Here is a 27,636-nt window from a genome sequence, read left to right as displayed (position 1 = left end):
AGAAAACCTATTGCCCTCTGGGATTGGCCGTCGGGGGCCTAATAACCTATATGGTCACCTATATGTGTTACTCTACTGGTTCTCACATGTGAGGAGGCTGGCCTGGTCCATCCCCAAGTCAAGATCAATAACAATATTGCAGTGTAGGGGTCTTACCATTGGTTCTGTCCCATTGCTACCCACCCCTAGGATACTGAACTGTAGTTGGCTAGAACGGACGTCCCCAGGCCTGGGATCTGCAAAGTTCCTCAGCTCTCGGTGTACCTTTTCAAGGTACTGAGAATGACTATGTGTCTGCATTGTAACTTGTGTGTACCACCTTAGTCTATGAGAGTGCTCTTTTGCTCTGTGTAACACTTGCCTCAAATTGTAGCATCTTTGTTGCAAGCTTCTGTCTGGTAGCGTGAGATCGGCTCCCTTTCTCAGCGCTGGTTGCTGTCCTTTGTCTGTAGCGTCCGGGTCACGTGTTTGGAGACCATGACTTGGAGCTGTGAGGAATTATTCGCATTTACTGCAGCTGGGGCTACTGTCGTTCAGGGAATGGAATGTCATCCGTATCTGGTGGCCTTGCCAGCGGGTCCTGTCTCACACATTCTGCTCTTGTCCAGCTAGAATTCAGCTCAGCTTGATCCTCGCTGAGAGGTCTCTGGACTGCTGTAGTTTTCTGAAGCCATAACACGGCTTCTACGTGTTTATGCTATTCTATGTTCTCCATAGGTTAGTCACACTTGGTTCTGTCAGGTCCTGTAGGTTCTCCTGCAGTTCCATAAGGCTAGTCACATATAAGCATCTGCAAGCTCTGTTCAGGATCTCTTGCTCTTGCGGTTTCTGCGTTTAGCTAATGGCAAAATAATAAAAGCAATGACAGTGTGTATATGTCACTGTCTAACTATAGAACTGTACGCTTTTGTTCTTCGTGTATTCGAGTGCATGTTTGTGTCCCGAAGTGCAGATGGCATGTGTGCTTCATGTCTAACTCTGCTAAGTTGTGGTGTCTCTATAGACGTCAGCAACATGGCTTCTTGACGCTTTTAATCAAGACTATCAATTGAGGTGTCTTTAGTTGCAGCCTGGGTCTCTTCGTCCATTTTGGGGCAGATTTGTACAGCACCTGGTCTATAGGGCTGGCTGACGGGGTACCTCTCGACATACTTGTCAATCATTGGATCACTGGGAATTGGTCCGAAACAGTATATGCGATTGCGGTGTCTCTTGGCCTTTTTCCGTGTCATGTATTTTATATGAGGGGGAGGAGGGGTAACATTTCCTATCCCTCTTCAAATACATATCGGATAAGAGGAACCAGCAAAAGAGAATGGATGGGAATGGGACGCAACAATGAGTACTGCGTGCATGGATGTTGAATCCCCCAGAATGCAAGTCCCAACTTAATAACTATACAAAAATACTGCATTCAGTTGCTCGCACAAATCCAATGCCTTTACTTGGAAAGTAATTGAACGTCAACCTCCATTGCATAGTTGCTTTTGTGACAAACCTTATTTCCTGACAACACTTTCAGTAACAGGCCATCATCAGGGCTCTGCTCCCCCCTCCGCTCCCCTCCCCACACTCAAAGGCAACCTCACATCAACCGCTTCCCTTCTCATACCCTCACCCACCGCCTGATCCACCAACTCATTACCCAAAATGCCACTGTGACTGGGGACCCACGCCAACTCCAGATTCATCCCCCCACGCACACACCGATCAATCTTTCTCCTGATATCCAAAATCACATCCTTCCTATCACCATCCCCTGCCACAATCGCCTGCAACCCACTCAATGAATCTAAAAACACCACTACCTTCTCAAACCTCAACTCGCACACCCTATCAATCGCCAATGCAATCGTCACCAACTCAGCCGTACAAATCGACACATCATTCGTCAGACGCCCCACTTTATACTCCCAGGTGCTTTCCAAATAATACGCCATACCCACTCTCCCAGACACCGGATCCTTTGAACCATCCGTGAACACCCTGCACCCTTCCTTCCCTGCCACATACGCCTGACCCAAAGCTTTGATCTCACCCCGCAATCCCCGCTTCTTTGACACCACACTCGCCAACTCTAAACACACCTTTGGAGACCCCATCATCCACATCGGACACCTCACCAAATCCATATCCGTCACAGCCATCAACTCGCCCGCTCCCCACTTTACCCCCTTCTCCCACATGTGAAACCCCAAAGTGCCCCCTTTCCTCCTCCACCGGTCCCCATAATAGTCAAACCTCCAATTGTACAGCAAACATTCACGCACCGGATGAGCCAGCAGGAGAGGTGGGTGAGTGGGGTGAAGGGCAGGTGGATGTTTGGTGTTCGTGGGAAAGTGTCGAAAAAGGTAGATGCGGGAAATCTGGAATGGAGTATGGGGGTGGAGTTGATGCTGAACCGATTGAGGATAGGGCATGTGGGGCTGAATGACTGTCTGTTCCGAGTGAGGAAGCAAGAGTCGAGGGACTGTGCAGTGTGTGCGGTGCCTGAGACTGTGGGACATTTTCTACTTAGATGTGAGAGACATGTTGCAGAGAGAGAATTGATGAGGGTTCGGTTGTCTGCGCTGGGTGTGGCTGAGTTGAGTGGGAAGGCTTTGTTGGGAGGTGACGGGGTGAGTGGCAGGAAGAAGAGCAGTGTGTTGTTGGATTTTGTGAGACAGACGGGGAGGTGGGAGGAATTGTGAGTTTATGTGAGCTAAATAATGATTGGGGGGTTAGGTGCGCATCATCCTTTAGGATGGGGTCCGCCCACGCTTTCGATAATTTAAAGAAAGAAAGAAAGCTCCCCTCCTCACTAGGGCAATTTTGCGTTTAATACTCCCAAATTGATTTTCCAGTATAAAGTCTTTTTTACTGCATACTTTTCATCGCAGTTCCCCCTGCCATAATTTTACACAGCATTTGTTACTGCAAAATGCAGTGGGGTGTTTGGGTAAGGATAGGTGAGAGGTTGGTAGGGGGGGGAGAGGTTAGGGAAGGGGGTACTGGAGGTCTCACCATGCATTTTGTGGTAAAAAAAAATGTGTAAAAAAAATCTGCGTGAAGAAAATGGTGATGAAAGTATCATGGTGAGGTAGGGTTATGCCACTAAAATCTATTTTGTACTCTATAGTAATTAAATCATTGCACCAACATTTGTTGGTAACACTCTTGTTTTGACATAGTATTGAATGGAAAGTATAGGCAAATGAAGACATGATGTCAACACTCACATGTCCATTCTGTGACATTCACTGCAAGGGCCCTGTACGGTCCAGCCACAGACACCACTGCAGCTGTGTATTTGCCTCCCGCGGTCAGTCCAGTGAAGCTGTAGTTTCTGCCACTTCCTTCTATTGACGCTTCTCCAGCGATCACGCGCCCTTCTTCACTATACAATGTTGCAGCGTATCGGTCCCTCTCCCCTGCGTCTTCCTCCCATAACACCCGTAGTGTGTCTTGGCTGCGCTCATTGTCCAGGCTCACTCGGGATGGCGGCAATGGGTCTGGAAATGTATGTAAAAAACAGCATAGGATTTCAAATAAAAAGTCTACAAATAAACAGTTCAAAATAACAGATGGGAGATTATGATGGACATGGGCTGAACTGACTGAGTGAGATGAATTTAACATTTTCTTCTTGGAAATGTGAACAATTATGGTTGTAGGTAGAGAAGCAATGGTGATAAGAAGGGAAGGAAGAAGCGGGTTTGTAAAAGGCAATGCACAGAGATGACAAGATGGCGAAAGAGATGCGAGAGATTAGGGCAAGAAGAGAGAGATGGAGTATTGTTCCCATTGTATCATGTTATTAAACTATTTTGCGTGCATTTTTTGCTATTTTCTAAGTGAAAGATTTTATTTCACTGCCCTCTCCCCAAAATTATAACGTTATTTTATTGTTGCATACATTATGATCAAAGTACTTTTAATTGGTAATATTCTTTTCTGACATATCACATTTCTTGCAATAATGTATGAATATTTTGTTCCTATTGTATGATCTATTTAATAGGAGGTCGACAGCTATGCGCTATTTTATTTTTAGGATATTTTAGCAGTTTTTATTTCTGTTAGATTTTTTATTTTTTTTATTCGGATTTGTACAGCACACATCAGCATCAGGAGCATCATGGCGATGTATTTCAATAAGATACAGTATACATGTTGCACTTGCCACAATGAGCCAGTGTCAGAGAGATATTTAAATTAATCTATTCATAACAATCATTAAATATTTTATCAACACCATGATATTTCATTTTAAGTTAATCTGACCCCCAGTGCATAAAACACAAATATTAAAAGGCAACATGTAACAAAAAAGATAACTTTTTAAAATTCCGTCTTCAAGTCCTCAAATAAAATTCAATCTCTGATTCCATTATATGTAGGCATAGTTCTCCAATCTTTATGTGTTAGAGTATGTGGAGGTTTTCAATTTGGAAATGTGGAGGTTTTATATTTGAAGTGATTAGACTCCTACCTACAAGAATTCCTAATAGCTCTGTGATCAAATTCTCTCGAATAGGTCATACTTACAAGTGCTATTTTCCTCTCTAAATTCACCTCCCTCTGTGAAATGTGTGTAAAGTCCGATTCTAACCCCACCAGAATAATTGTAGCTTTTGACAGCTCCAATAAAATGTGTCCAAATGCTTACTCGAAAATACCATGGTTAACAAGCCGATAAAGTGTAGACCTCTGCTAATTTCCATGGTTTAAGAAAGAGTTGGTAGTGACAGTAATACTTTGTGCAATTATGAGTTACTCCCAATGAGAGCCCATTATAGAAACTTAGAGATGTGCATGACATTTTTTTTTTAATCTCTCCCGTTTCATACCAATAGCAAACCCATCCTATTTTGCCCCAATTTTGCTATGTTCCTCATGTTCAATATCCATCACCTTTGACCCAGCATTTCAGAAGACTAGCTAGTATAATATTGTAATTGGTTATTTATAACTCACTTAATACCCAGAGGTTTCTAAGCACAGACCCGGGGATCAAACCTGTGCTGCTCTGCATAGTCTTGCTTCTGAGGCGAGCGTGTTGCCTCTGAGCTATTCTCCCGAGACCTCCGGAGTTACCTGGATATCTTAAGTATCATTTGAGGTAAAAGTCCTGGAGTTGTAAACAATGGGAAGAAACTACCTCTAATTTGTAGACATTCATTCTCCTACTCAAAGTTTTTAAAGACCCAATTATAGCAGGATAATTCAGGAAATGGTTAATACCCCAAAGTTTAATGACCCTTCCCAGAGTATGCAAGTCTAATAGCGCATAATGCTGTAGCAGTTAAGGTTCAGGAGTTGTGATAGTGACATAAAATATTTTAGTTTAATAATGAGTTAAGTATACAAATCATGTTAGTGCATTAAATGTAAATATCAAAGTTGTGTACCTAAGGAAAGTAAATGTAGTTGAAACAGAAGAGATTTAGGATGAGCTTGCACTTTAAGAAATGTTAAAGTGAACACTTTTTCTTCTCAGAAGTAAAAGCATTGTTCAAAGTTTTAGCTTTTACTTTGTTAAATTAGGTGAAGATCTTTGCTGAAAGAAATACTGCACAGAAATTCCATTGCTGTTTCTTGAATGCAGACACACGCTTTCTGTTTTTCCCTCAATGTTTCTGAAGTTAAAATGCAGTCAATAGCAGAATTTATGTACTGCACTTCGAACATTCGGTTTGGCTGAGGAGACGCCATTAAGGACTCCTATGTGCTAATAAGCAACAGACATGAATCCGCTTATAGATAGCTTTTAGTTTTGGGGAAAAGCGAGTTTGGTGGAGTTTCAATGAAAACCCTGTGCTGTAGCGAGATCTTAGAAATGTCATCGTTAAAAACAGGAAGGATGAGAATTGCATTAAAAATCTAGCTAATGTATAAGGTAGTAGAAGCCTAATCGTGCATTTCACAATTCAGTAGTCACTTGCTTCCTCATTTTTGGTTCTTTAGATCCCAATATGAATTTTCCCAGTACTCCAAATAAACCTACTCTGCATATTATCCAAATGTTGATAAAAATATCGAATGCATTCAAATTGCAGGGGGGGCACTTGAAAAAAAGCATAATTGGCAATACAACACTTTGGTTATATTTATCCACACAACCAAACTCGGAGGCATTATACTTCAACCTTCAAATGTTTTTGCTATTGAATTTAGCACAGGATTAAAACGTGACTTCTAAAGATTTGCAGGATAACAAAAAAGCTTGTAATTGTTACCACAAAAGAAATGTGTGTCCTACTATTGGAAAATGCAGCTCTTTATGGAGCCAGATGTTGCTCTAAGCAGGATAGGCTACCTCTGTAAATTCAATCTTATGTCTATGAGGTTACGGCACAAGTGAACGATTAAATAGTTTGGGCAATAGGTTTGTTCTTTGAAACTTATCCCTTCATACACAATTGGGTAGATTTGCGGGAAAATATGTGAAAAAGCTTTGCGCCATTTCCACCGCATCCAGACGATTCTGAAAAGGTGGTAAGGTCTTCGATGCGATTTGTGGAAACCACGCTCTGTACTGGCAAATCTGAGCTCCTGTGCAGTGTTCCCGTGCAATTTAGGGGAATCTTCTAGCCTGTCTGCATGGTTTAGTATTTGGATCCTGCATGAGGGAAAAGTAGGCACAGTCCACAGAAATCAATGGGAAATAATGTCTTCATTAGCAGATCTTCACTGATGATACCACGGAACAGCATGTGCTAAATTTTCAGAATGAGTGGGGGAAAGAGACCAACAGCGTGGGTGCTCAAGTAGTCTGACGGTTCCAACCTCCTACCACAAGCTCATAGGAATGAGGTGGTACTGTGAAAAGGGCACTTTAGATCTAAACTACATTTCTACTCTGTCACCTTAACGTACCCAAGATGGAATGATTGAGCGGGAATTAGCAATTTGAACATGAAGTTCTGGCTCGAGGACATGCAAGTGTGTGAGCTATTGCTGTTATGGGATAGACAGGTCAAAGGTAAGCTGGTCCTTTAACATCCATGCCAGGCTACCCTTTACGAAAGGGGTCTTCTGAGATCTAGAATTCAGATTTCACGGAACATAGTGGTTAGTTTTAGTGTCGAGTTACAATGGTCCATTAGCACCAGGAGGGGACAACTATTGTGTTTATACAATGATCATTCATCTTTTTCATGAAAACATGTACCACATGACTTTACTTTAAACATGTATACTGCGCACCTCAGGACCAGGAGGCTTATGGGTGCAACAAACGCGAATGATGAAGACAAACATGTAACAAAGCTCAGCTAAAAAAGGGGGCGGCGGGAGTTCCAGGAAAAAGCGACTACTCGTTATCAGAATAGGTGTGTTTTCAGTGTTTTCTTGAAATTTTAAATCAAGTTAATTTTTCTCAGTTCTTCCGGGAAAGAGATCCATAGGGACTACTGCATAGAAGGCACCCTTTTTCACTTACCAGTGGTTCAGATTAATTCAAAACCTTCCACCCATCACTTTTTTGGTTTTACCTGTGTGAGTGAGCATCTGGGCTCTTTTAGCTGTAGTGTGTCATTTGATCTATGCCTTCTTATGTTAGATTTAACCATCAAAGCATCAGACAAGTTTACAGGACCTGTGCACGTAATACTTTTATGCACCATGACCAATAATCAGCATTGAATCCTCTGTTCAATCGGCAGCCAGTGCAAATCTCTTCTTGCTATGGTTACATGGTCAAACTTCCTCAGCCCGCGATTGCTCTGACTGCACTGTTCTGTATAACCTTGAGTCTGATTTATTAATACCTACGTGAAGACAGCTACAGTAATCTTGGACCCGATAATTGCTCTTGCTATTATTTCAGAGTTAGCTTTTCGTATTTGTGCGAGTAGTTTTATGTAGTATGCTGATGAGGAAACAAGATGACTCGCTTGTGTCCAAGACATATCCAGGGTCTTAACATTTGTTTTGGTCTCCAAATAGTGCACTGCAAGTGTACAGTTTTTATAATTATCACCTAGCTTTTTTATTTTGATAGGCGTTCCAACAACCATAAGTTCAGTTTTTTCCTTATTTAGTGCAAGTCCATACGCTACCATCCTTACTTGAATGATATCGTAAACCTCATTCAATCTGGCAGTGTCTTGCTCAATCTCCTGACAACGGGACAAAACATTGCGTGTCGTCCGCATAATTGGTGAATTCAATGCCATTTCTGTCCAACAACTCAAATGGTAATAATACAAATATTGTAAAGGGAGGGCGATAGGAAAGCACCCTGCAGGATTCCAAAATGCAAGTTACTCGGGGGAACTTCCTCTAGGTCACTGCACACCCTAAGTGTTCTGTTACTCAGAAAGGATTGTATCCATGCTGAAGCAGTATCAGAAAAATTGGCTAGCATCTTCAACCTTGCAACTAATAGACAGTGATCCACCAGGTCAAAGGGGTTCCATGTGTTAATATCCCTGCAAAAATATTGCCATACAAGAATGGCGCCATATTTCTGCGGTGATATTATCCCATTAAACCTGTGGGGGACACCCCCAAAGCCCCCATATTTTAAAGGGAGCTGGGGACACCCCTGCTCCCATTTACCCCAAAAATGATCCCCACTAATAATATCGCCTATGGCCGTTACCGAAGACCATACATATGGCGATATTATTGGTGGGGATAATATTACCTGATGCTGTCGAAGGTGCCTGACACGTCCATCAAAATAAGGACCGATATCCCACCCTTAATTCTTGGTACGCAATAGGTTAGACTTAAGGTCCAGCAGCGCTGTCTCTGTGCCAGACTTTGTCTAATACCGGATTGTCAGTCATGTAGAACTTGTGATTATTAAGAAATTCTTGAGATCTGGATGTACGCAACACTGTCTAAAATTTTAAGCAAAAAAATGAGTATTATTGATGGCCTATAATTAAGTGCATTAAAGGGGCACAAACCAGTATTTTTTAACATCGGAGAAATCCATGCGGTTTTTAGGTGATCAGGGACGTGACTTTCCAGCAAGGTGTTCATAAATTTTAGTAAGGGCTTCGATCATGATAGCGGAACACGGTTTAAAAGTCTCCGCTGGGCAAGAATCCCCCTTGCAGATAGTTGGTCTAGGCTTGTTGCTAATTTTGGCCAGTTCTGTCTGTGTAACTTAGTGGAAATTGAAAGCAGGTCCAGGCATTTTATCAGGACATTTCCTAATATGTGCTTTGATAGAGACTGCTCCTGTTCTCTTGTACTCAATACATTGTTTAATATTATGCACTTTGTTTAGCATGGTTTTTCGAACGGATGTGCACCATTCTGCATTTTTAATTGCAAGGTCCTCTGGGGTGGCCACAATGTTTATAGTTCTTTGAGAATTTTAAATAATTATTTAGATTCATGTTGTGCTTCACGAATTCTATGGTCCAACATTTTTTTTTGTTGCTTCTATCATGGCCTTTTTAAAAGCTTTAGAAGCTTCTTGAAAATGTGTCTATCACTCTCCAATTTAGACTGTTTCCAGTTATAAAAGTATTTATTTTTCTTTGATTTTAGGCATTTCAGTTTTGGTGTGAACCAGCAATTAGATTTCCTAATGGGTAATAATTTAGTTTTACTGGGTGCAAAGGCACCCGCCGCTTTTTCTAAAGTAACCAGCATTTCCTCACTCATTATACCTGCAGTGTCTGACATGCCACTCTTTGGACTCATGTTGGACTTTAAGTGTGACTTTCTCCCTTCTGGTTTGCTCTTGAAAATAACAGCAGAAATACCATACACACACAATTAGTGTCTTTAGCACGTTACAAGTAGGTTTGACTGTTTAAAGGACGATAACCAGGTAATATGCACAGTGGATACACTGCACGGTGGGTGTCTGAATCCTCAACGATCAATGCAGGTAACCAACGCTGACAGAACCAGAAGAGACGAAGACCACCCACCCAAAGGCTTCCACATATTATGAGATGATCAACTTATCTAAAAACGATACTCTCTCACTGCAGTTTCGCAGCAGGTCCTGATTAAGTCATGTGTTTAAAAATGCGCTACCACAAAGTTTGCGGTGCAAAGTATAATAAACCTCTGTGCGGAAAATATGAAATAACCACTGTGCATAAGAACAGAAATGGGAAAGAACACCAAATGCATTAGTCATCCAATGATATATAAACCCACTCAGCAGGGGTGTTGCTAGGTCTGGAAAAGATCCGGGGCTACGCTCATTTTGGGACTGTCGGGACCGAGGGCTAGTTAGTCTTTTTGGTTGTAACCCCTGAGCTTCTATCCGGGGCTATAACCAAAAGACCCGGGGCTATAGCCCCCTCAGGCCCCCCCCTCCTAGCAACGCCTCTGCCAATCAGCTTTGTAGGCTGTCCAATCTAACAGATCATTGTCGCCAATAACCAAAAACCACCTTCCACAATGTATGGGGACAGCTTGGTAACATGGCAGTGGGAGAATGCAGAAGAGCGTTCTATTGCTAGAGCCTGTGGCTAGCACTTGTCATGGAATGATAGTTGCTTGCCAAAAGAGGAGAAGGGAGGGGAGGGCTTAGGAACAAATAGTTACATAGTTTGGCCATTGATGATTCACCACCACCGAACCACATCCCTTGCGGAAGACATAACTAAATCCCAATGGTTCTGGCTTAAGAGGTTTCCACCGCGCTGTTGAGAACTTGGCATAAGCCCCCACACTTACGTGTCCATTCTGTGATGTTACCCGAGGAGTTCCGGCAGAACCCAGTGAAGGCTTCAATCTGGACCTGATATTCATTCCCCGCAGTCAGGTCAGTGAAGAGATAACTTTTAGCATCTCCATCCATGGATGCAACCCCAGCTATCCTCTGCAGCCTCACATTATGCAGAATGGCCTCGTATCCATCTCGCGTGCCATCCGCTTCATCCCAGGAGGCATGAAGCATGTCTGCGTGACCTGCGTTTTCCACCTTCACACGGAGCGGCGCAAATGGACCTGTAACCAATAGGAAGACATCTATGAAGAAGGCATCAACCATGTTAAGGGCTAGAAGCAAACCTATACAGTTTAGAATAGCACCATCCATCTGCCCATCCACCCAACCTTCCAACCAACGCATGTACTTTGCATTCAGTCAGGTGTGTGTAAAGGACACAACTAATCATCACCCTGATGACAAGGAATGTGTCCTTCACTTTTCTTTGATATTAACTATTTCTGCGCCACAGCATTTGCAAAGGCCAGAACAGAAGATGGCCCTTTAAAACATTCAAAACGATTAACAAAACACGTATGCACAACAAAAACAAAATGCAGGCACAGATGGTTTCAAAAAGTCAAACAAACTCTGTACGTTATAAACATCCTGATAAAAAATATACTTTAATCTACATGGAGGAGAAGTGGGCTAGTGACAAATGTATACCTATGAAATCAGCTCATCATGGATGAACCAATTAGAGCAACATTTAAATCGCCTAAATTTGGAGTGGATGAAGGGCCTTACAACTTTCAAACTTTTTTGTCAATTTAGTGGAAAATGTTCACGGGTCCTTGGAGTAAGGACAATACGATGGTGGTCAGGCTACCATCCAGCAGACCGCCAGAAAATGCCCCACTGTTCGATCTAGAGGTGGCGGCCCCCTCTAGCTGGGCACGAGAGCCTGCTTTTCAGACACCAATTTTAAATGATTTTGTATTTCATCGCAGGTGACTAGAAACAGAAAAATACTGTTTCTGTCTTCAGCGCAAGCAGAGCCGGATCATGATAGAAATTGACTTTTTCGTGTATTTTTAGCGCAACTATGCAGCCTCAAGATGGAAACAGAATACTTTTTTACTACTTTCAACACGAACATGACCACTCGGGCTAGAAATTAAATCAACTATATTTCTACTTTTAATTAAACTTGCACAGGAAATTCAACATAAATTTGCAGATCATTATGGAATTGGAAGTATTAGCAGCGATAATTCCTCCTGCCCAACATCCCATCCACTGGAAATCTACCTGTTTGAGTTGTTGTTCCCCATTCTGAGGTCCAATGGGACTTAAATGGGAAATGAGGGAATTATACTTCAGGTAATTCCTCAAATATTTTGGAGGCGGGACATGCATGCATATGCCAGAGGAATAATCTCCATTTGGTTTTGCAACTCAAGCTGAGAAGGACTGAAAAGAATGGATGCTTCGTCGTTACCTCCAATTTTTTCAGTTGCCTTCAAGCTGTCAATGAGGTGCAGTGTTTTAGTAGATGTCGGTTCACATTTGCTAGAAATAGAAAAAATACTTTCTTCCTATTCCACCCGTCTGGGCTTGGCTACATTGAAAATAACTTGTTTGCTCTTCTAATTCATGCAGAAGGACACATGTTAGCAGTGATAGAAGTGTACCAAATAAGTAGTGGAACGGTGACTCCGGTGGGGGACAGCGTTGTAAGAAAGGGAGCAACGTGCAGATCATTTATCAAAGGTTGCAGCCATGCTGGTTGACAGTCAATTGAGTTGAAACCGATTTCAGTTTAGCTACTGATATCCGGTGGTAAAATGGGGAAGTGTCCTTTAAATTCACAAAGAACAGTTCCAGAATGGGGAAAACGGTTGCAAAAAGTAATGGAGTTGTTAACAGTAAAAAATAAAAGTAGTGGAACACCGCTCCCAACCGTTCCCACTCACTTCAACCACTGCATGTTAGAAATAGGAAAACAAGTTATTCAAGATGGCAGTGGCAGGGTGTCAGTGACTATTCCCTGCAGGAGGACTACACGCAAGCGGGAGGTTAGGAGACGTGGTAACCAGGACCATGGACACCCCTGGGTGGCAGGAGTAGCAGGCAGGTTAGGTATTCAAAGTAGTTAATCTGCCTCCGATTAACCAGCGGAAATTCCGATTTCTTTTAAGCGGCGATGCACAACTTTGGCAGGTCACTTCATAGGCTGTGCCAAATTGCAAACAAAGATCTTGGTTTTTAAATGCAGCCGGCTTTTGGCAGCATATCTTGTTATTCTGGGCGCATCACGTTATCACCCTTTGCTTTAAAAATAAAAACGCGGACTACAATGCACATATATAAAACACGACTTAGAAGCCCTACATATGTGAGTGTGTTATTAACTTCAAAAAACAGGGGCAATGTCAATACGTAAATTACCCAGGCTAAACCAGACATGGAGCCCTTGCTCAAGGTGCTTAGAGGGGCACAGCTTCAACTCGCTGAGGAGGCCCGACCAGGCCGAAACACGTGTTTGGGTTGCTGTTGGTACTTTTGTTCAGAGGAAAATTGCCATAGCATTTCCATGGTGGACTTGCCAGGTGGGTAGGACCAGACTGATATGCAAATGGGAATTTCTCTTCTGTGAAAAGTATGGTGAGCTAAAACGTGGTTGTAGACCCTCCTGAGTGGGCACCTTCCCATAGAACAGGTTATTTGTCCAGGTTCCTTCTTGGAAGAGGGGCTGCTAGACATCTTTTGCAATTTAAATACCACCATATTTTATTTCCCATCCATTCTGTACTTAATTCTGTTTCCCACAGGAATACCACTCGTTTACGGGTTTAGATATCAGGTATTTAATTCACCTTTTTTTTTAATCAACACATGGCAAAGGAGTAAACCTTTTAAAAAGTTCCACAACATTTTAAAACCTTTTCCCCATGGAGTAAAGGAAAACACCACTACTAATTAGATAGAATGTTAGTAGATAATATGAATATAAAGTTAATACACTATAAGCAGGCAACCTGTCACCAAAACCTTTTCTTTTTTAATCTCTAACATTCTTTACACACATTTTGTGGAAGAAATGTTTATCAACTGTGTATATATATATGAATGAAGAGCAAACACACAGAACAGATGATTAATATATGTATTAATTACTGGATTTATAGTACAGAATGGATGATCAAAGCTGTAGTTTTCTAAAGTGATTCACACATCTCACTAGCCAGAGCAATGCAAATTTAAAACAAATTTCCATCGAAAGCTCTCTTAAGATTCGTTCACCTACATTCCTTTGCTAATACAATAAGCACGTCACTGGCACAGAAATATAATGATATCAATCACAAAAGGCTGTTCAATGAATCAGAAAGTGCCTTTCACTGGTAGCGAGTGAGTGGATAGACGAGGGAGGCATTCAGAACAGGATCACATCAAGGGAAACACGTTGATAACAGCGTTGAGACCTCCTGGGTGTATGGGTGCACTTTACAATATAAGCGCCTCATAACATCACATAGCATGACATCTTATATATTCGCTCAAACGCTCATATTGCAAAAGTCAAATAATCTCCCATTATGAAACATTAGTTTTGGGCAGGGCCGACACTCATATGCCATGGACATAGGCACATTTGTGTATGTAGGGTACTGCAAGTGCTGAAACTTTATTTCACCAAGATATATTTGGGGTTTCTGGAACAGGGAGGTGCCATTTTGGGGTCTAGCACAAGTTTGCAGCAATACACTTTAATCTGAAGTACTTTACCTTCTGATCGCCAGACTTATTTCAGAAAAGCTAGCACCCTTACCCTTCCTGAACTGGTACTTACATGTCGAGTTGGTGGCATTCCGCGCTGTCGCTTTGTAATGCCCGGCCACAGCACTGACTTCGGCACTGTAACGTTTTCCTGGGGTGAGATCCCCAAATGTGACATTCTTGATGTTCTTGCCAACTGTGGCCTGCCTGGCGACACTCCCGGAGGAAGCATCGTATAGGGCGATGATGTACCGCTCTCTCCCGCCTGATGACTCCTCCCAGGACGCACGCAAGGAAGACGGGTTGCCCAGGTTGGAGAGGGTTAAGTTTAACGGAACCAGGGGATCTGTGCAAACAAAAGACAAACATAGTTCAGTGCCTTTGCTGGTCTAAGCTGGAGAAGACCACCTCGGAATGTTAGGTTAATGGGCCTTTATATAGCGCCTTTCAGCATTGCTATGGTCCCTATGAGCTGTAGGTTGAACGCCCTCAGGGTCCGCAGTCCAGGTCATTGGAGATAGAGCAGTAAATAGTGCGTGCATGCCCTCTGTGTGCAGATAGACCCGCATTTCTCGTGGTGGGTAGTTGCATTCTAATGCTGGAAGTAGTGTGCAGCTGTATGAGAGAGGTAGTATGTTTGCAGCTAGGAAGAATTGTCGCGGGGGTCGCTGCATCCTAGTGGAGGTGGTGCTAGTCTGCGAGATTATGTGTGCAGCTGTGAGAAGGCCATGTAATGCTTGCACATGCACCTCGGTATCCTGGGTAACATAAAACACAAAGGACTTCTGGACGACTTCGTTGGTGTGGTAGGAAAGTGTCAGTATTTCCATTACTGCTAGCTTTTTTGTGGTTATATAGTGGGGAAAAGAACGTGGTATGACTAAAAAAACTCTAAGGACTTCCCTTCTATTTTTCTTAACAATTGGGTATTTCAGGAGTTTTTTACATTTAAAGGTGCTCTAGTGGTGTTTAAATGTTTGTCAGGAAACGCACCAAGCTATCTTGTCAACATAATACTAAAAGCCGCTGTAAGAAGAAGTCTGTTCAAATGGAAATACAAAGCTGCATCGACCAAGATTGATCCTCCAAAAAATTGCCGGAGCCAACTTTAAGTTTTGGGCTCCGGCCATTTGGAATTTCCTCCCCCCTGACCTCAAGAACTCTGTGCCTGCTACTATCTTTAAAAAAAACAGTTGAAGACCTTGCTGTTCGATGAAGGGACGCATAGCTACCCAGCTTTAACTCTATCCTGGAATACAAGACCCCCATTGCTTTAATGTTCATTATTGTCTGCTCTTGTTCATGTGAGCGCCTTGAAGTCTATGGGCGACTGGTGCTATACAAGAAACAATATAGATAGAATGGCTTTCTTCTAAGCCTTCAACACATCAGCAAGATGGTTTCTACGACATGTAGAAATGTCAGTCACAGGTGACATGGGGGCTGCATAAGGATGGGTGTTGGAATCCAAAGAAGATGGACAGACAGACAGGGGTTACACACAAAATGGCTGCCATCAAAAGGCAACGATTGTCTCAGAGAATTTGTGGTAGTTATCTCAGGGCCATAGGAAAGGCAGTGGAGGAGGTTGGTATTAAAAAATTAAAAGGGTGGCCGGGGAGTGCCTTTCCAAACCAAACCTTTTCAAATACTTGAATAGTGAGCCTGACAATGGGTTTTTCCAAGCACACATTCCAGAATGGGTAAGAGGAAGACAATGACTGCAAAGGAAGGTTGTGTTCTGATCACAGAGTTCTAGAGACATCCAGTTTCATTTTTCGACGTTGCCTTCAATTACCATAGGCCATTTCAAGGGGACATGCTCGGAAAATAAATCCCCTCTCTAACTCTAAACTAAAACAGAGGTGGCAGTCTTTCAAAACCCTGTCTGCAACATCTTGCAATATTGGCATAACAGGCAGTGGTCGAAGTGAGCGGGAGCGGTCGGGAGCGGTGCTCCTCTACTTTTTTAAATTACCTTTTACAGCTCCTATACTTTCATTTTAAAAAGAAACAGTTCCGGAATGGTTTCGTTAAAAATAAAGTGTAGGAAGAAGTTGAAACTTGCCCACTGAACGTTCCCTTAAACAGCAGGTGCAAGTGTTTGGTGGTGTGCATTGTGTGTGGAAGGGGACGTGAAGATGGGGTTGAGTGGAGTGGGTGCAGGCCAGCAGGGAACATTATTCCACTACTTATTTTCGTACACTTTGACCCTTGATATCAGGGATCGTAGAGGTGGGTAGACTGTTAAGTTGGCCAAAGCGGGTTAACAATAACAACATCACAAACAAAACAAAGTGCTAAGAGGAAAACTAGCAAAAGCTCATGTTGTCATGGTCGATGAGAATGGCAACTTGTTTCATTGTTTACTTACATGTCCATTCCATGAGGTTTGGAGAGAAGGTTTCTTGCGCTTGGCATGTAGCTGCTACCCTCAAGATGTACTGGGTCCCTGCAGACAGATCGCTGAAAGTCCAGTGCGTTTGATTGTTCCCTATAGAGACACCTCTCACCACCGACTGGTCCTGGTCGTTGAGTAAAATAAGCCTATAAGAGTCTCGATCCCCGGCAGGTGCAACCCAAGTGGCATGGAGAGTTGTGGAGCTGCCTTTGTTCGTGAGTTTCACATCAGTGGGCGCCAATGGGACTAAGGCAGAAAGAGAAATGAAAGGGTGAAATTTGCAAGACCAAGAAAAATATATCATGAGGTCTGTACCGCAGTAGGGTCTGATTCAAGGAACATCTACCCAAGGAATCGTTATACCCCCTGCCTAACTCGCCGTCATTCAATATTTCTCTTCAGCTCCTTAAAATCTAAGAAAAGTCCCTGTGTACGCCCTTTAACAATGACTCCACAAAGCAAGACTGTACCATTTTGCAGAAACCGAGCATCTCAGAAGGCAAAATCAGATCCAGAAAAGTTGAAAGTTTTGTTAGTATAAATGTGTACACAGTTTATGAAGAGGCCACAGGCTTCCACGCAAGTACTTCCACTGCACCACAGATCCCCCCTATCATTTATCCTTGCCCCCCAAACAGTATTTTTCTTTAATCCAGCTGTTATGTAAAGCCAAGAATGTTTCCGATGCCAATTCTTTAGTCATTCAACACATTCGTTTGCAATATTACATTGCGTACAAACAATTCTGCAAATCTGACTTGTAAACACAACCCAATTATACACTTTCGTCAAAGCCACCTTCTCCCTTTTGCAGAAGTAGGGTCCACCTAACAGGACTTGTCTTGGGTAGACTCGGGTCTGGATACCCCCAGGCGGTGGCACAGTAACCCATTCCATGGGCAAGTCTAGGCACTCTGAAGCTATTACAGGGGTGATTTGGTGCACTAAAAAACCCTATCAGAATAACAAATGAACATAACAGATCTGCGGTAGAAAATCACAACACTTTAATATATCTTTTAAGAAAACGTATGACAATATAGGCAAAGAACTCAGATACAATATCATTAACTATGCATTTCCTTAAATAATTAGTGCAAGCCCATATTTTTCAGAGAAAGGAAATTGAATTAAGCAACAAATGAAAAAAAAAACAATTTCTATAGCAATGAAAGAACGGGGAGTGCTATTCAGCCACAAATGCCCAAAACAAAAATGTTCCACATCTCAAAAAATATATATTTGTCAACGCAGTTTAAATAGCATGGTTGGAATACATGCCTAAAGTATGTCAATGTATGACAAACTAACCCAACAATCTGACGCAGCTTAAAGTGACTATTATTTACCAACAAATTAAACTAAATTACCGTACGACACAGATCAAGTTGATCAATATGTTAACATTTCCAGTAATCCTTGGACTACTGTGTGCAACTTGCAGCTCTCCAGATGATTTGGACTACGGTTCCCATGACCCCTCACTATTGACCCTGCTGGAAAGGGTTGATGGGATTTGTAGTGCAAAATATATGGGGAGCCAATGTGTGCAGACCCCTTCATGATTAGCTATAAATATATAGTGATTCCTTTCATAATTAACAGTGCCTTCATTTGGTTATATGTGATTTTACCGACCCAAATTAAAGAGTGGTATATTTTATCACGACCATAATGCTGAAAAATACAGAATTTTGTATTTTATTTTTTAAATTTGGGGCTTCCTCCAAAGCTCCCCATTTTTCCACCCTTATAATGCCAACTAGGCCGGGCGAATAACACACTAGCCCTATTCTCATCGGAGATGCGTACTCTCTCTATGGCTTAATGGAACACCAGGGGCCATCTACATTTAACAGCCAGTAACAATCAGACCCTGGTGGGATTCGACATCATCTGTCTCCAGGAAACCTGGCTTATGGAGAAGCCTTCGTTGGATGGCTACGAGATAGAACGTTCAGCTGCCAAGAAAGGCCTATTTAGGCGTCCATCATCTGGCTGTTGCTTGCAATAAGAATTGGTTCAGGCATCAAGATTTTAGAAAAAACTAGCAGAGAGCTACGGAATGTTGGCAGGCCTTACGTCATGGACATATCAGGATCCAAGGTCCAAAAAAAACAACACAGTCAATCTGGCAATTGTCAACATGTATTGGAATCCCCAGCATTCATCAACACTCAACTTCTGTAATGAAGTGACTGAGGTGATGGACAACATCAGAATTGACTCAAAATCAGAGCATGTGATCTTATGTGGCAATATGCACTCGCGATTTGGCCAGTCAGACGAAATGCAAGCTGTCGTCTGAAGAGAGGAAAAGCATGGATGACTGCCATGAATTCAAGACACTTCCATAATTTAGCTTGGCTTAAATCTTGGGAAAACATCATCCCTACTTGGGAACGCGAAAACTCCCAGGACACACTCGACCATATCTTCATATCAACTAATCTAGTGCCTCTGGTTGAATCATTTAAAGTCGTTAGGACAAAAGAGAGTGATCACAACTTACTTGCAATAACATGGTCAGCAACTCACTATGAAAACAAACTTGCTCTTCCTGCAATAGAAGCAAACACTCAGCGCACTAGATTGCGCTTAACTGATAAAATCATCAAGTTGATTACTGATAATTATGGTAAATTTGTGGAAGGAAACTTGTCAGAGTGCGAAAGACCGGACTACCTCCCATTTTTACTACAGTTTAGATCAAACCGCAAGAACAGTAAAGGCCAAATTCGTAAACACCGGCATATGTTCGATCACGTCTTGGTGGACAGAAGAAAACCTCTGAGGACAGCCAAAAGAAGAGCAGCAACTGAACAATCTGAATTGGCAAAAGCAGACTACCTAGTGGAAATTAACAGCTATAAATCATGGCTGATACGTCACAGAAGATCGATGAATCAAAACGATGCGGAAAAGATGCTCAGGACATTAAGTATTAAGAAATCAAGCAACTTCTGGGCCCTTATTAAAACTGCAACGAATGACCGGGAAAGTGATCTGGCGAACTTTGTTTCAGGAGAAAATTGGACCAACTACTTCAGAACTATGTTCGCGGCTCCGAACAGTTTTCTTAAAAGCAAACCAGAAAAATCTAGTGACAAATGGATAAAGCTCTCGGACGAAGAAGACATTATCAACGTCATCAAACATCTTAAATCCTCGAGAGCCCCCGGTCCCGACGGCCTTAGCAATGTAGACCTTAAGCAATATCCGGAAACATGGGCAATATTTCTGAGGATCAAATTCCAACACTGCGAATCACTCAGAACTATACCAACAACATGGACTCACTCAATAATTGTTCCGCTGTTCAAACGAGGCAACAGGGAAGATCCACAGAACTACAGGCCAATTGCATTGCTGGATATAATTGGCAAAATATTTGCGACACTACTGCTCAAACAGTTCCAATCTTGGGCAAAGGACTCCCAAGCATTTGACCCTTTTCAGATCAGTTTCCTAAAAAACGGTGGTACTTCTGTAAACATCGTGCTATTAAACCTAATTAAGGCAAAAGTAAAGCAAGGCGCGCCACCAGTATTTCTGGCCTTAATCAACCTCTCACAAGCCTTCGATAAAGTGGACAGGACTTTACTTTGGGCCAAACTACACAAAAGTGAACTGTCCTAATGAACTGCTGAACACCATCAAAGCATTACATACTAACAACAAGCTGCGAGTTCGGCTAAATAACCAGGGAACCCTATCCAGCCAAATTCCAGCAGACCGTGGGGTGAAACAAGGGTGTCCTTTAGCTCCAGCACTCTTTATTAGCTTTCTCTGAGACTTTAAAGATACTGAAAGCTCAGTTCAATCATTTCCACCGAAAATAGGCAAAATGAATACATCTCGCCTGCTATACGCGGACGCCCTAATTTTGCTAGATCAGACAGAAGTTGGATTGCAATGCCAACTGACCAACTTGGCAAACTACATCAAATCCAACAACTTGGAAATCAACAAAACCAAAACAAAAATTCTGATCTTAGCGGAAAAAAAAATCTCTCAAGAAACATCATATAGGATGGTTCCTAGAAAACATTAAGATCGAAACAGTCGAATGCTACAAATATCTAGGAATAACAATAGACAACTCAATGCAGGAGATAACTATGCAATTGACACTATGGGGCAAAACCAGGAATTTAGCAGCCCACATGAGAGCGATCGACAAAAAATATGGGAATTTCTCTCTGGAGCCCATAATACAGTTCTATAGAGGTAAAGTCGTCCGGCCCTAACGTATGGAATGGGTGCAACTCTATCAATGCCGACCGCAATCTGGCCCAAACACGAAGGCTTACTGTGGCGCTCTGCTCTGGGTCTACCGAACTCAGCCGCTATTGCAAATATCAGACGCGAGTTAGGGCTGCAATCTCTGCTAGCTGCAGTTGACCAGAAAGCAATGCAAATCTATAGAAAAATCATCATGCCGGAAACCCTTCCTTTATTCAAATTGATAGCAGAAGAACTTGCAACTGGCCATCTTAACATCTTAAAAAAATGGTCCCAAAAACAAAAAGCAAAATTAGATTAAATAGCCTGCACAGAAGACAAATTGATCGGAAATCCCCAGAGAATAAAGCGAAAAATGGATCTAATTGATTGGATTAATACAGTTGACAAGACCCAGGCAAACAAACTGACCGCGCATTTGCCTCTAACTTTTAATCGACTAAAAGTACCACTGCCATACTGTTCGAAATTTCTGGAAAAAAAAATAATGCGGACACTCGCGAGCACGTCTAAATTTAATACCAACACGTGAAATTCTTAACATCAGACTACAGTCGTTGACTATAGAATGCAGATTATGTAAATCAGTAAAGGAACCAGAAAACCTGAAGCACCTGCTACTACATTGCGATGCACTATGTCAAGAAAGAAGCGCCTATTTTTTGCCTCTTGGGATGACGACCTCAGTCTTAGACGAAGACATCTGGTGGAATAGACTAATGTCGGGTGAAAAGACGAAATGGTCTACTGTGATATAAAAGCTTCTGACAATTGCATTCGATAAAATGAAGGAAAGTCCAACATAAAAGAGGGAAGAAAGAAAGTAATAAATAGAATAATCATGTTCTTCTTCTCTTCATTTTCATCATTTTCTCATCACCGTCTCCTCTTTTAGCGCGTATACTTCTAACTATATGAAGATCATTTCCCAATTCCACAATTCACTACACTCGTCTTTGTAAAAATCACAAGTTGATTATATGCAATAAAAAAAGAAATAAAAAAAAAATAATGCCACCTCGACCCCATCCCGACTCACTTTAACCCCTTACACTACTACCCCATATATATTAAATTACTATTTTCCGTGTTTTTCTGTATTATGTACTTTGGTGAAATGGTACCCTTCATTTTCATTATAATTTGGAAATATCATTTTGTGTCCTGGTCTGGAGCGGAAATTTCAGAAAATCATTTTTCTCACCAATCCCAGTTTCATCCTGTGTATTATGTGTTATTTTTATTTCAGTTTAATGCTTGAAAGGAATTGGGAGCTATGTACAAAATATAGAAATTGCTTCTGAGGGAACAATTCCATTTGCCAGTGAGTGAAAAAAGTACCCTCAGTGCATTTTTGAACTTTTTCACCACGCGTGTGGAAAAGCGAGGTGTAAAACCATTTCGTAAGTGCCTTTAGACATTACTTTTCCACTGCGTTTGTGGCAAAGGGTATGTACCTCCATAATTAACTATTTTGGGAGGTATTCACAGGGATGTCATTTGGGGGTTGCAACTGCTACCCCTGAGGTCTCCCTTGTTATCCCTAAAAAAAAAGAAAATATTTTTAAAAAAATGTTTTTAATGGAAGAGCCTGGGCTGTGCCAGCACAATGTGGCTCTGTTTCTGGAGTGGCTGGCATTATTGCTCAGGCCTCTTAAAAAAAGGAGGGTTCCACCAGTGTAACACTTTGGGCAGTGACCCTAAATAAGAAAGAATAGGAATAATAAATCATTTGTCTTTCAGGAATTCTATACAATAATTGCTAGACTCATTAAAGTTCTGTTTCAGGCACACTTGATGGGGCGAGTCACTGCTCTTGCACACCTCAATTTCACAATGCAGACAAAAATGTCCAAAAAGCATTTAGAGTAGAATAAGCATCAATTTCATACTATGTATTTTGCTTTTTTGCAAGTTGCAGTTATAACCTGTTTTTTCCACCATTGTCTCCGTTACGATCATCACAAGACATTCCATCTCGATGTCCTCGGTCCCTTGACAAAATCCTTGTGCCTAAAAGCTTCTGTACAGTGTAGAAATGTTTGACCATAGCACATCAAGTGGCCCTTGATTTCACTGTGCTACAATTAATGCTTTGTTGTAATGGGTATATCTTTCCCATCTCCCTGGCTTGCTCTTCAGAATGTTTGTTTGCATGTATGAGGTAACGAGTGCCCAGTGTATGGGATGTCGTGTAAGTGTGCTGCTTTCCCCATTTTGCCAACCTCTGAAGCATGAAAAGTAGATCCACACAGGCTTGACATGTCCGATGCTCTTTCGTAGGTCCCACAGTTCTGTCTGCTGTCTGGGTTTTGCAAATTTCGAGTGCATCAATTTGTCCCTGAGGTTTTGACCGCGCTTGAAAGAAAACCTCGGGTCGGTTAATTTGGTAAACACAGTTTGGCCAAAGACCAATATTTTGTGATTAACTTCTTTACCTGAAAGGTGTGTAGTACATGTAAGAAATGAGTGGGGCCTGCATTCTTCTCCAGTGCTGGACACGTCACCTGTTTTCCCTCTCTCAGCAGGTTGCTCCTGGTCTGGGTTATCGTCCACGTTTCAGTGTATTTGTGTGTGGGGGGGGGGGGTGGCTGGCTTGTGCTCACCCCCTCTGAGTGGGGAGCAAAGGCCAGTCAGGTGGCCAGAGAAAAAATGTCCTTAGTGAGAAATGTCACATATGCCTATATGTCATCACAATTAACAGCCCGGTGAGAGTGGAGAGGATTGGGAATGCCACCAAAATATATGATGGAGTTTTCATTAACTGAGGAAAATTGAAGGCAGACTTCACGTAAAAACAGCCCCACCCACGTTCATAACCATCCCCAATGTTAAATTAGTTTGCTCGAATATTCTTGCCTGTTTGGTTTTGTGTCATTATTGACTTGTAATGAATTTATTGAGCTACCATTACAGACCTCTGATTATAAATTGATTGTGTATATAATGCATTTGTACAAAGTTGAACAAAGAAAAAAGATACTTTTTTCATAAATTGATGCGTATTTTGATATAATGAAAATATTGTCATCTTGGCGATACTTAGCTTAGTAAAGTTTGAGTAACACTGGTTGGGTATGCTGATTAAAACAGGGAGGATTAATAACTACTATATTTAAAATTAATACATGTATTGCCTATATTTGAAAATGGGAGTTATTGAAATATTGAAGACTGAGGGCCAGAAGGTCTCCAAACTCAAGTTAATGGGCAAGGATGTCGTTTGTGGGTCGCCAGGGGTCACTTTTTCCAAAACAGACAGTTGCAAGGTAGACAGGACTCTCCCTCACTGTATGAATTATATTGAATCCTAAACGGCATGAGAGCCTGTAACAAAGGTTACAAACACCGAAATGCCATATGAATTATATTGAATCCCTAACTGAATGAAAACTTGAAACTAAGCAAAATTAAGTATATTGAATATCGAACTGATTGAAACTTTATGTGCAAAAGCTAATCGCTGGTGAAAGCCAAAAGGGAAAGTGTCCATTTACAAGCAGTCTATGGAAAAGAGTACAAGTGTGAAAGCGTGCAACAGAAAGGCATGCAATAGATAAAGCCACCTCAAAGTGAACTTTATGAATCCACACAATGTGGCAAGGCCTAAGACTGGCATGAGACGTACAACACATAATGGCGATGCCAAGAGGCTAACCCGGAGAAGCCAGGAGAGTGTGAACCTGCACATCAAGCAAGAGGGCAACAAGGAGGAGCTAAGTGAGTGTGAATCTGTACACAGGGGAAAATACAGGAGAACCTGTGGGGGCTGAAGTGCCTAGGGTTCCTGGTTGCATGACCTGTAATGGGTGGACTTTGTGGTCTGACAACTGTGCCTAGACCAGGGAATCCTGAATTGTAAAAGCCAATGAAGGAGCAAAATTGTAATGCAATCCAGAAGGAGGGTCAAGTTGACCTAGGTGTGTGTTGAATTTTGAAAGATTGAAACCAGCATGAGTTGCTACGGGGAAGGTGACCCTGAGACTGTATGAACTACAAGTACTGTCTTGAGGACGGAGCCTCAAGACCGCTTTTTCATTTAAACTGTGTTGTATTGAACTTGGGGAAGGGAACTGTGAGAATTGCGTGGAACTCTGTTGCCTTGAACTTGGGAAAGGTAATATTGAGACTTTTATGGTACTGTCTTGAACTTGGGGAAGGGGAGCTGAGGAGGAAGCTAAGAGCTGGAAGAAGATCAGAACTTTGTGTTGATCACCATTTCTTTTATTATTGACATCCCTACACATTGTTTAGCTTTAGTTGTGAGGGCAAGGATAGATTTTGGAAACAGACAATACTTTTAAGTTGAACTCTTTGCTTTTCTTAGTTTTGTTCAGGTTGGGAAATCCCACCTTAGCACAGGGAAAGTTAGGCCTGCAACCATCCTGACATTTGATTTACTAAACCCATTTGAGGTTGAACTTTGAATCTGTTTTCTGTGTCTTGCTCCATGAAGCCTTCACAGTCCCCATTTCCTGATCCTCCAATGCCACTATACACGATTAGGGGCTAGCCATACTACATATAAACACACCTAGTATGTATCTAATTCTCAAAGTCAACCAACTCTGAAAATAACCTTAGAGGGAACATACCGATGCACATAATCCATACTTCCATCCATAGACACTACACAAAAGCACACAATTCAGTCAAACACCTAACAGACATCCATAACATTGGACCCCTTATGAATACATCTAATCAGTGCACAAACTGTAACCCCACCCTAACCTCATACAACACCAAACAAATAACCTAAGACACTAGCATACATCTGAGGCACTCAGTCCTACCCTTACATCAAGCGGGCCTCTCAACCTACTCCCACACGCAAGGCAACGCACACAGACGCCAGTTTCTACTGATCCGAACCTATCCTATCCACACCAACACACCCCACCCTCTTCTCTTGCAGAGCCACATGAGCGCCTGGAGACTGCCATTGGGTGGTAGCGGTCCGCAGTATAAAATCAACATAACATTAACTACAAATCTCAATGGAATATAATGCAGAGCTCAGCCGCTGTCATGCACTGATAAACACCAGAAGGACCACTATCTGATTAAAACTCAACCCAACCAACGTAAAACAGAATCATGAAATGCAGCTCCAAAACTCTACACCCTGCCACTGTTGCTTGGCTGGATAAAATGGGCCCATGGTTTTCTCATGGATATTTCCTCAGTCTAGAGCCATTAGCTGGAGCAATAGTCTGAAGCTGTTACTTACATTTGAGATCCACTGTTTCATCATGCCACACTTCTCAGTCCCACACAACACCATGGCAGCCATTGTTCTTGTACTCTCAAGACTATGCTATGCCAATAGCATTTACTCATGCCTACTGAACAAGCCTTCTGAACAGTCTAAAAATAATGTAAAACTCAATAGCCTGACTCCTCCTGAGTCTGGAAAGGTGGAAACACATCACACTGCTACTCTTGATCCAGGATGAACTCCAAAACAATATTAATTGCTCTCTGTCCTTTCCACCATAGGGGTTCAGAAGCCAGCTCGAAGGCATTTAACTCTTACGAGGCTGGCAGGATTCCGAGATCTAGGTACCTGGTTCCAGTAATGCTCCCATACTATAACAAGGAATGCTTTCACACTCCTAGCAACCAACCATGGAACTACTTACCCAGGTGGCTCCAGCCACCAGATGACCATAGGATTTTCAGGAAAGCTCCAAGAACATGGTCTCTCACCAGGAAGGAAAAGTATAACTGCCGGCAAATTTCTCACTCATGAGGTTTGCCATATTTGAGCAGGCATCTAGCCAGAGCCCAGGAATTTCCACTCTCATCGCAAGAATCAAGGTCAGGCAGGATCCACTGGCAAATAACCTCATTGCGGGATCCTTCCAATGTCCCTCTGCAACTTCTTTCTAAACATTACTTTTTCACTTTTCACCCCACTTGCCACACACATTTCAGCAGAATGACATCTGGTACCTCTCACACTTGCGAACTCAGGATCATAAGTGCTGAACTATTGATAACCCTCACCACTTCTACTATCCCAAAACAAGGCACTGCACAACCCCAGGTCCCTCCGATCCTCATCCCAGGCATACCTCATGTATAACAAGTCGAGCAAGATACTAATGATTTGATTCTCCAGCCCCTCAAACAACAGATACAAGTGCCCTCAAAAGAAAGAAACATGCTGGCACATAAAAAACCAAATTCTTCCCATTTGCACTCATCCCTCTCCTTCCACCAACCTTCTCCGCTATGCGTTAATCCAGAACCGTGTGCCAAGATGCCACCATATGACAGAAGGCATGCTAGAGAAGACCACATCATATTGCATGACATTTCATATGTGATGAATCCTGCAGAGTCCTCACAAACACCCTACCTTAGGTCTCCTGACCAGGAGAAGGCAGCCACTTCCTGATCCTGACCCTGGGGTGATATTAGTCATTAGGATCTCAAGGGAAGAGAAGGGCCCCAGGGGAACAGGAGGACTGGTTGGGTGAGACGCAGTGTTGGTCTTCCTCAAAGAAGGAAATATCAGTGATACCAGAATATGTAATAGCTTGCTGTCAGAGAGTGCTTTTATTTCCCAAAGCTAACTATC

General features: G+C 42.2%; 1 protein-coding gene across 7 annotated transcripts in view; it reads right to left on the bottom strand.

Annotated features, from left to right (window-relative positions):
* LOC138521067 (receptor-type tyrosine-protein phosphatase V-like) overlaps positions 1 to 27,636 on the bottom strand; it is a 641,711-nt gene that overhangs the window by 200,019 nt on the left and 414,056 nt on the right. For all 7 annotated transcript variants that reach the window (XM_069633598.1, XM_069633597.1, XM_069633596.1 and 4 more), the window contains 4 exons: positions 16,776 to 17,048; positions 14,475 to 14,747; positions 10,642 to 10,914; positions 3,219 to 3,491 (listed from right to left, as the gene is read on the bottom strand). In XM_069633598.1, coding sequence (XP_069489699.1) covers positions 3,219 to 3,491; positions 10,642 to 10,914; positions 14,475 to 14,747; positions 16,776 to 17,048 — 1,092 coding nt within the window. The remainder of the gene's footprint in view (positions 1 to 3,218; positions 3,492 to 10,641; positions 10,915 to 14,474; positions 14,748 to 16,775; positions 17,049 to 27,636) is intronic.

This window comes from Ambystoma mexicanum, chromosome 13 (assembly GCF_040938575.1).
Source record: "Ambystoma mexicanum isolate Mex_15411 chromosome 13, UKY_AmexF1_1, whole genome shotgun sequence".
NCBI lineage: Eukaryota > Metazoa > Chordata > Amphibia > Caudata > Ambystomatidae > Ambystoma > Ambystoma mexicanum.
Note: the sequence above shows the minus strand (reverse complement) of the source record. Positions and strands in the feature narration are given on the sequence as shown.